The following is a 9,863-nucleotide window of genomic DNA, read 5'->3' on the forward strand; positions in this document are numbered from 1 at the left end:
AGACCACAGCCACAAAGTCATAATTATGTCTAAACCCCGCCTATTTCAACAATTTCGCTTCTTAAAACGTGATTTTAAACCTAACCACACAGCTAACCTTATGCCTAACCCTATCCTTAAATTAAGACCAAAAAGTTAATTTGTTTTCATGAATGTTGACTTTGTGGCTGTGATAACTAGTGACAATGCATACGCATAGACATTAAAACCAGATATCAAATAATTTCACAATCTAATTTCATTTTTAACATGCTTCGTAAACAACAGGTGTAGACTAACAGTGAAACGCTTACTTACGGGCCCTTCCCAACAATGTAGAGAGAAAAAGATAAATACTAGAAAAAGAATAGTCCAACAGGAGGAATAAATACACGAGTAACGATAACACGGCTATATTCACAGGGTACAGTTTGCCATAGGGTGGAGAGAAATGTTTACCGTTTTTAATATGAGAAATGAGTGAGACTGACCAACAAAATCAATGGGGCTATGGCGTGGGAGCCCCCGACCATGATTACTAAATTCAGGTAGCTGGTCGTTAGACTAATTTACCAATCAAAAAAAAAAAAATTGCTGACATGGGCTAATTTAACAAAATAAAAACTGCTGATGCACAGCCACGTTTCAAAATTGCACCTTGTGTATTCTACAGTTCTAACTTGCAACAGTAAATTGAGACTTCGACTTAGTTTTTCTTTTTTTATTGATCATAGGGCATGCAGTTGCCCATCTTTGGTTTATTGCCGTGTTCACGTACTAGTCGGAACTAGGAAACTCTGAAATTTCCGACTTGTTAACTGGCCGCGTTCAACCAGTTAGCAAGTTGGAACTTTCAGAGTTTACGACTAGCACGTGAATTCGGCATATGACATGTGTGAATGGAGTCTTTGACCATTTTAGGGCCTTCCTCTGACACGGTCAATAGAGAGAAATAGTAATGGTATCTTTTTGTAGACACTAACTCCCACCATTGGTTCGTTGGACAAAGCCTGTGAGAAAATGAATGGAGTTTTTGTATGGTTTTTAGATAAACTATCTTCTATGTTTTATTCTACGAGAAGAATGTTAATAGTTAACATTACTTTTTGTGATTTTTTGGGCATTCATGTAATCCAGAAAATAACAAAGCACAAAGGCTTTGTGTTAACTCTTCATGTTAACCTCATAGAACAAAATGTATAAGATCTCCTCCTAAGCCTGTGACCTTATTTTCGCCGTTTATCCCAAAACCCTATTCTTTCCCCATTAATTTCCCCACATAGGAATGGCTGAACGAACTCATTTACGGTTTTTAGGACTGCATGCTTGCAAGCACCATGGCTAATTTTTCGAGAAAGGGACGTAGCTGCATCCCAATATGGCGACTGGAGGTGGGTTTGTCGAAAGGAAAATAGTGGGCGTGTGGAAAGCGCTCTGCTTTAGGTTAGACGGTTTTGATTTAGCTGTTTTTTTCTTCCGTTTCTTGAGTTGCAGAAAATCTGCACAATTAGCTGATTCCCTGTCTACACACCCACTCGCCATATGGTGCGTTCAAGACAATGGGAACTTGGAAAAAACGAGGTCAAATAATGACGTCAGTGATCTTAAGATCGGTTAGTCGAAGCTAAAGCGTTTTGAGTTGGATGACCGTTCAAACTAATTTTCCAAGTCAGCGCTTGTTTTTTTCGCGAGTTCCCAGTTGTCTTGAACGCGGCAATACCCTGGTCACTGCAGCTACCCATAGATGCATATTTCTGGGAAGGTCATTACGGTCAGCTGATCATATGACAGCGTGCGCATGACCAGGAAGTAAACATTGACCAGAGACACGGAAAGAGGTAAGCGAATAAACATAAATACCACTTTAGTTTGAATATAAAATATTACTGGCTTTGTATTTACCTGCATTTGTTACAATACAAACTAAACAACAGGAGCATAGAATGATGCTGTTGTTGTGCAAACAGCTAGAATAGCTAAAGGGTTAGCAGCAGATCCGACACATTATGCTTGCTTATAGCTGCATTACAGGGTCAGTTAGGCAGTTTGCATAAAGGTGCACTATACATACATCACTCCACCATTTGTGGTTGCTAAAAATTCGAATAGTTTGCCTAATTCCAGTTTGTGGTAAAAACAAACAAGCAAGTATAGTGTAGATAATCATTGTAAACTGATGTCAAATATATTTTCTATAAACAAAAATATTGTATTGTAACGACCCTGGGTTTATAAGGGCGGATGTCGAGTCTGCCGCACGAGCATGCTTTTGGGGCACAGTCGATAGCGCGCTGGACTTCGGGCTAGGTTGAGGGACCGAGACCTGCTCGTTTCATTACAGTATTTTCAGCTGTTTTAAAGCTGGTGTACAATACCGAAAGTAAAAGATGGGGGAAAAAAAACTAAACTTAAGATCGGGAAGCATAGAAATAGTGCACATAGAACAGCTTTACTGCTTCTTAGAATTGCTTTCAATGAGAATTACAGATTTATAACTCGCATTACTATGTGAATTTGATCGGGTCGCCCAAAAAGTTAAATATTGCAGCGTTAAATTAAGACACAGCGCATATGGCTCTGAAAACATACCTAATTCCAGGGATGAGTTGTACTTCGATTACTCCCAAATGTTACACAGAGAACATTGAAAGACTGATCGTTTTTCGGGAAATTGCCCTTTTAGTCCTCATGTTAACTAGCCACTATTTACCATGGAGTTAAGTGGATGACCAGAGTGGGCGGGCTGGAGTTCCGACATCACATAAAATGAAGTTTTTATTTTAAAAAAACTACAGTTTTCAGCACCCAAAGACTTGCCCGAAATGTGGTGTGTAATTGCGGGCTAGTCGTTGGGTGCTGAAACTAGTTTCACTAGGCGCGCAACTCCATCGTTATTCGCGGAGTTCAGTTTTATTGGCTACATATTAACTAGCTTTAGCCACAGCAGCCATTATGGCATACCACGTTGCGCTGAACAACAAAGGAGCTGATTGGCTGACACTGCTATTCCAAAATGGCTGATGTGGCAACTACTATTCAGCATGAGGAATAAAAGTGCAGTTTTCCTGAAAAACTAGCAGTCGTTCAATCTTGTCGCTGTAACAGTTGGGACAATGGGACAATTGATTCGAGGTTCTCAAAGCCTTTATCATCCCTGGATTGAGGTACATTTTCTGAGCCTTATCTCGCGCCAGCTCTGCGAAGCCTGTCCGACCTTGTAGTGAAGCTGTAAGCAAGCGTAAGGTGCCGGATCTGCTCGCTACTACCTACCCACTGGGCACAGACGTCAGTTCAATGTATAGATTTGATTTACATTTGGTTGAGTTATCAACTAACGTGAAATCAACAAAACCTCTCACCATGTCATTGGATTTAGGTTAAAAGTCGTGTGAAAAAAAATTATTATATTCCCCCCCACCATTATTTAACCAGGTAGGCTAGTTGAGAACAAGTTCTCATTTACAACTGCGACCTGGCCAAGATATGGGATGAGGTAGTTGGATGGGCTATTTACGGATGGGTTATATACGGATGGGCTATATACAGGTGCAGTGATCTGTGAGCTGCTCTGACAGCTGGTGCTTAAAGCTAGTGAGGGAGATATGCGTCTCCAGATTCAGTGATTTTTTTATTTTTTTTGCAGTTCGTTCCAGTCATTAGCAGCAGAGAACTGGAAGGAAAGGCAGCCGAAGGAGGAATTGGTTTTGGGGGTGACTAGTGAAATATACCTGCTGGAGCGCGTGCTACGGGTGGCTGCTGCTATGGTGACCAGTGAGCTGAGATAAGGCGGGGCTTTACCTAGCAAAGACTTATCGATGACCCGGAGCCAGTGTGTTTGGCGACGAATATGTAGAGAGGGCCAGCCAACAAGAGCATACAGGTCGCAGTGGTGGGTGGTATATGAGGCTTTGGTGACAAAACAGATGGCACTGTGATAGACTGCATCCAATTTGCTGAGTAGAGTGTTGGAGGCTATTTTGTAAATGACATCGCCAAAGTCATGGATCTGTAGGATAGTCAGTTTTACGGTGGTATGTTTGGCAGCGTGAGTGAGGGATGCTTTGTTGCGAAATAGGAAGCCGATTCTAGATTTAATTTTGGATCGGAGATTCTTAATGTGATTCTGGAAGGAGAGTTTACAGTCTAACCAGACACCTAGGTATTTGTAGTTGTCCACATATTCTAGGTCAGAACCGTCCAGAGTAAGGATGCTGGACGGGCGGGCAGGTGTGGGCAGCGATCGGTTGAAGAGCATGCATTTAGTTTTACTTGCATTTAAGAGCAGTTGGAGGCCACGGAAGGAAAGTTGTATGGCATGAAGCTCGCCTGGAGGTTAGTTAACACAGTGTCCAAAGAAGGGCCAGAAGTATACAGAATGGTGTTGTCTGCGTAGAGGTGGATCAGAGAATCACCAGGAGCAAGAGTGACCTCATTGATGTATACAGAGAAAAGAGTCGGCCCGAGGATTGAACCCTGTGGCACCCCAATAGAGACTGCCAGAGGTCCGGACAACAGGCCCTCCGATTTGACACACTGAACTCTGTCTGAGAAGTTGTTGGTGAACCAGGCGAGGCAGTGAAAATACTAAAAGCCCCTAAATTTGATGACTTTTTGTAAATCCTAATTAGTTTTCCACGTTGATTCAACGTCATTGCATTGTTTTTTGTTGTTGCTTGAAATGAAGTGGAAACAACATTGATTCAAACAGTTTTTGCCCAGTGGTTAGTCAAGTGGGTAGTAAGTAGCCTATTTGCTAAAATGCATGCGATTGCAACCTCTCTGCTCTGGCAACTTTAGGTGGTTGCCAGGTGTGGCAAGCTGTTTGATAATGAGTCAAATCAAATCAAACTTTATTTGTCACATGCGCCCGAATACAACAAGTGTAGACCTTACTGTGAAATGCTTACTTACAAGCCCTTAACCAACAGTGCAGTTCAAAAAGAGTTAAGAAAATATTTACTAAATAAACTAAAGTAACAAATAATAAAGTAACACAATAACATAACGAGGCTATATACAAGGGATACCGGTAACGAGTCAGTCTGCAGGGGTAACAGGTTCGTTGAGGTCATTTGTACATGTAGGTAGGGGTGAAGTGACAGTGCTAGCTATCTTGTAATCATTGTAATGTCACGTAGTTAATAGTTGTATTCTATTGTCAAAGGGATTTTTCAAGACCAACTCAAATGGTGTCCCTGATCTGCACCCTGCAAGACCATCGCGACGATGTCAACTGGTGCGCCTTCTCCCCGACACTGCTGGCCACCTGTTCAGCTGACAAAACCTTACGGATTTACAACACCCGAGACTTTTCCGAAGTCCCATACTCCCCGCTCTCTGGTCACGGCTATGGCGTCCACTGTTGTTGCTTCAGCGCCTGTGGTCAGTATTTAGCCTCGTGTTCAACTGATGGTTCCACAGTCGTGTGGTCAACGGACACAGGTGAGATAGAGGCGGTGCTGGAGCATCCGGGTAGGAACCCCGTCAGGGTCTGCGCCTTCTCGCCCGACTCTTCACACCTGGTTTCGGGGGCGTCTGATGGTACTTTAGGTCTTTGGGATTTCCATACGAAGACATTGCACAGGTAAACTTGACGGATGGGTGTAATTTATCTCCATGTTATCTCAGCATAAATAGGCCTGCGTGTGTTGCCTGTATCGAGTGAGGCTTTGCTGGCCTCTGCAGACTGATGTTATGTGTTGTCTCTCGCAGAGTGTTCTTAACTGATTATTTGTCGACAGGACGGGGGCAGTGAATGACACCACTATGGTGGCCTGCTCCTTCACCCCCTGTGGCCAGATGTTTGTCACTGGATCTACGTATGGGGACCTCAGGCTGTGGGACCTGGACATGAACCAGCTCCACGCGGAGAAGAACACTCACGACTTGGGGGTCACCTGCTGCTGCTTTGGCCCCGAGATCCTCAGTGGTGATGATGCTATTCTCCTCCCCCCGCCGTCTTTTGAGTTGGCCTGTTCCCAGATCTGTTTGTACGAACATGACAATGATCAGAGGAGTTGTCTATATAGCGCAACATTTTGATCTGGGATCTTGGGAGTCTCCATGTATGTGAATTTGTTGTGTTCGATTCATTTGCTCCCGTCTCTCTCAGGTAGCGGTAGGGTACAGTTCCGCCTGGCCTCCTGTGGACAAGACAGCACGCTGAAGATATGGACCGTCTCCAGGTCCAACACAGGCAGTACGTAGACCACGCGCTATGGATATGCAAGTGTACTGTTTAACGTTGAACGGTGTGGATATGTTGGTCATCGAATGATGTGGATGTGTGTTCACAATGAATGATCTGAAGGCGCAGTCCATCCGTCCCCTCTGGCCCCGTAGGTTGTAAGATGCAGCTGCTGCACACCCTGACCGGCCAGTCGGCCCCGGTGCTCTCCTGTGCTTTCTCTGCAGACGGACAGCTGCTTGTGTCTGGGTAAGTCAGCCCGTAGGTGATCTATGGCAAAGCGCTCTTGTTAGTCGAGATAAAGTTATATATTTACTCCAACTGGCCACAAGGGGGAGAAGTGTGTTGCTTTTTACCATTTCCTTTTCTGTTGCAGCTCAGTGGACAAAACAGCCACAGTGTATGATGCTGTAAGACACTCGAGCTCTTTTCATTACCGTAGATGTCATTTCAGTTTAACTCCCACATGTTAATGTTCCACATAGAAGTCCGTGAACACCTCCCATCTGAACTTGAATGTTGTTGCTTTTTCAGAGCCAGGGGACTTTGCTCTACACGTTGAACCAACATGAGAGGTAATCTTCCTTCTTACCCTTTGGGACATCGTCACATCTCAATGGCCTTATTCGAAATAGCCTACTTTTTTTTTTAAATGTACCTTTCCGTCCTCCCTCCCATGATCCTTTGCTGTAGGTACGTGACGGCGTGTGCCTTCTCTCCCAGCACACCTCTGTTCGCCACGGGTTCTATGGACAAGACTGTCAATATATGGAGAGTAGAGGACGGACACAGTGGCCGTGGTGGGTAACGCGCGCACACAAAGATGGACAGAAGTCTAAGATAGGATGTAGAAGTACATGTACTGACAAGCTTCCAGTGTTATTGGCATTAAGAATGGCATTAGCATTCTGAGTCACGATGTGTGTGGTTCCTACGTACTGTTTCACTATTTTCTCATGTAAACAAAGATCCTATTGACTTAATGGTGATGACAGCTTGGTGATTATGTGCTGTTTTTGCATCAGCTCTTTATTGATTATGGCTTAATTATGTTTTTTTTATTCTGCCAATCACCATCCCTCTCTCTGCATGGATCATGGAAAAAAAGAAGGCAAATCTTTACCTGGTGAGTTTTAAATTCTCTTCCTTATCTGCACCACCCATCTGCTCACTGAAAGCAGTGAGGGATGGAGGGTTTCTGTGAAACCTAGGAGTCCCACTGCTATCAGAGGGCTTTATTGAGAGTGATACTTCTACCCCGGTGGTTATGCCTTCTGCTAATATGACTGAGTCTTTCATAGCCTGTTGTGTTTCCAGGTGATTTTTGCCTTGAAGCACTGCCTGCTGAGAACCGAGTTGCTTTTCACTTTTCGTTTGGATTCACTGTGTTGGTGTACAAAACATGAAGAACACCTTCCTAATATTGAGTTGCACCCCCTTTTTTACCTCAGAACAGCCTCAATTCGTCAGGGATTCATCCGTCTGTTATGGAAAGAGCAGGTGTTCGTGTTTTGTACACCCAGTGTACTTCTATAGGCTCACAATGCTTTCTTCCTCTCCTCTCACCTGCTAGTTTTCCAATAACCTATATGTAGCTCTTTCTAAGAGAGGCTTGTCAATAAAAGGCTTGCAATTCAATGACTAATTTTAAATATGTTAATGTTCACCATTTTAGTTGAGAAGGGTATTATTTTTTTAAGTGGAGTCTTACTGTGCCGTTTGAAATGTATTTCATTTTTCACATCTTGTTTTCCAGTTGAAACTGCAACATTCTCATGCGAAGGTGGGAAAGTGACTAAAAAGCACTATATAAACTTTTGATAGATTACACATTAATACCTATAGTAACAACATGTCATTGAGAGATACTAATGTGCAGTCACTTCCTGTTTTCCGACCTATTAGGCAGAAAGTTGCTGGGTCACTCCAGGCTTCTGGTCAGTGATTGGTCAGAGGAGGACGTGGGGGCGTGGCTGTGTGAGGAGGGGCTGCAGGCGCTGGTGGAAAACTTCAAGACAAATAACATAGATGGGGCGGAGCTCGTCAGTCTGACCAAGGAGACACTGGCCTCAGAACTCAACATAGGTGGGGACGGAACATTACACCATCGACTGACTATACACATGATCATAATAACGTGCATTATCACACAGCTAATGGTACATTATCATATTATACACATTACCCACTTGTCAGTCTGGTATCTGAGATCCACATTTTGTACAGTAGCTGGAAACGGAGCGTCATCACATACTCAGGCTGGAATCTTTTTTTAAGTAGGGGGAGGGACAAATGAAAAACGAGGTGAACATTGAGGAATGAATGGTAATATGAGATTTACTCAGAATTACATACATTTTAACTGCACAGCGTTAGGTTAGGCCATGTGTATTCTGCACCGCGATTGTAATCTGCGTTAAGATTTCTGCTCCTATTATATAACAAAACTCTCATCCCAAAATACATATCCTGTAACATAAAAAATGGTTTACAGCTAATACCATTTGTCTGAAACAATTCCAGAATCCATTTGAAAATGTGATTTACAGATTTTGGTTGATCTGTATCTCTTCTCTTTTAAATAAAGATCTTTCACCCTAGTTTCTCTGTGAGGTGGTAGGTGTGGGTCTGTTGTTGATGGTCTCTCACGCCAATAGCAACCATAGTAACCAAACAGCCCTGTTCTCTAAAAGAGATGAATCTCTTAGTAGACACTGGTGTCTCTTCTACTCTCCACGGTCTCTGAGAGTGAGGGATGGCACCATGCCAGGTTGTTATCTTCCTGATGGAGAGAGATGATTATTTTTCCTCTCAGGGGCGGAGGGCTCATTTTGTTTTTTTGTGTGTCTAACACACACACACACACACAGACTGACCTCACTTTACTGTAGTCTCCATGGTGACCAGGAACTGGGTCATGTACGCAGTGTGCTGAAGCTAGGATATCACGTTCACAAATGATGCAAGGCCAATGTACAATTTTCCCAACTCTCTGCCTGGTTGTTTCCTGTTGGTGTGCTGTAGAGTCTGTGGGGCTGCGCAGTAAGGTCCTGAGGAAGGTGGAGGAGCTGAAGGCAGGGTGTGTGTCTACCGGTGTTCCTGATGAGTACCTCTGTCCAATCACCAGAGAGCTGATGAAGGACCCTGTTATCGCTGCAGGTGGGACACGCCCCCATGGCCACCTGTCTTTCTGTCTGTGCCTTTTTAGCTATCAAGATTCTATCTATTTCTATGCTACATGTTTTGCAAAACAGTGGCATGCTTTTAAAGGATGCAAAACACACTATCCATCTTGTCTACCTTTTCTTCTGGACAGATGGGTACTCCTATGAGAGGGAAGCGATTGAGAGCTGGATCGCAACCAAGAATCGTTCCAGCCCCATGACCAACCTGCCCTTACAGACAACACTTCTGACCCCAAACCGAACCCTCAAGATGGCTATTGGACGCTGGAGGACCAGCCAGTGAGAAAGAGGGATGCAGGGGCATCTTCTACATTCATTTCAATCTGAAGGCGGGTCTATCCCTCAGTTAACTTCTGACCAAAAGTCATACATGATGATGTTTTCAGGTTGACCATACTGAGCTTCGATTCAACCCCTCACTGTGTCTGTTGGGATGAAACTGCTTTAGAATGTAAATATTTATAGCTGATGAGACATTCTAATATATATATTCTCAAACTCATGCATGTTGA

The 9,863-nt window shown here is 43.6% G+C and overlaps 1 protein-coding gene across 4 annotated transcripts; it reads left to right on the forward strand.

Annotated features, from left to right (window-relative positions):
* Positions 1-1,669: 1,669 nt before the first annotated feature.
* On the forward strand, positions 1,670-9,863 carry wdsub1 (WD repeat, sterile alpha motif and U-box domain containing 1). Of its 4 annotated transcripts, none has more exons than XM_029756537.1 (13): positions 1,670-1,817; positions 5,144-5,563; positions 5,721-5,908; positions 6,092-6,178; positions 6,322-6,415; positions 6,543-6,576; positions 6,701-6,741; positions 6,860-6,966; positions 7,278-7,292; positions 7,923-7,949; positions 8,072-8,251; positions 9,191-9,325; positions 9,483-9,863. In XM_029756537.1, the coding sequence occupies exons 2-13, from the start codon at positions 5,166-5,168 to the stop codon at positions 9,632-9,634; spliced, it is 1,458 nt and encodes a 485-aa protein (XP_029612397.1). In that variant the 5' UTR covers positions 1,670-1,817; positions 5,144-5,165; the 3' UTR covers positions 9,635-9,863. The 4 variants fall into 4 exon arrangements, with proteins under 4 accessions (XP_029612397.1, XP_029612394.1, XP_029612396.1 ...); XM_029756534.1 differs by having other exon boundaries at positions 1,673-1,817; positions 7,275-7,292; XM_029756536.1 differs by lacking the exon at positions 1,670-1,817 and adding an exon at positions 3,015-3,143 and having other exon boundaries at positions 7,275-7,292.

This window comes from Salmo trutta, chromosome 6 (genome assembly GCF_901001165.1).
Source record: "Salmo trutta chromosome 6, fSalTru1.1, whole genome shotgun sequence".
Classification (NCBI taxonomy): Eukaryota; Metazoa; Chordata; class Actinopteri; order Salmoniformes; family Salmonidae; genus Salmo; species Salmo trutta.

What these genes read in the sequence shown, in the direction of transcription:
- wdsub1 (XM_029756534.1), top strand. Translation starts at nt 5,166, where the DNA reads ATGGTGTCCCTGATCTGCACCCTGCAAGACCATCGCGACGATGTCAAC. An exon ending in CATACGAAGACATTGCACAG is followed by an intron (nt 5,564 to 5,720) that starts GTAAACTTGACG and finishes ATTTGTCGACAG; the next exon opens with GACGGGGGCAGTGAATGACA. An exon ending in TGGCCCCGAGATCCTCAGTG is followed by an intron (nt 5,909 to 6,091) that starts GTGATGATGCTA and finishes CGTCTCTCTCAG; the next exon opens with GTAGCGGTAGGGTACAGTTC.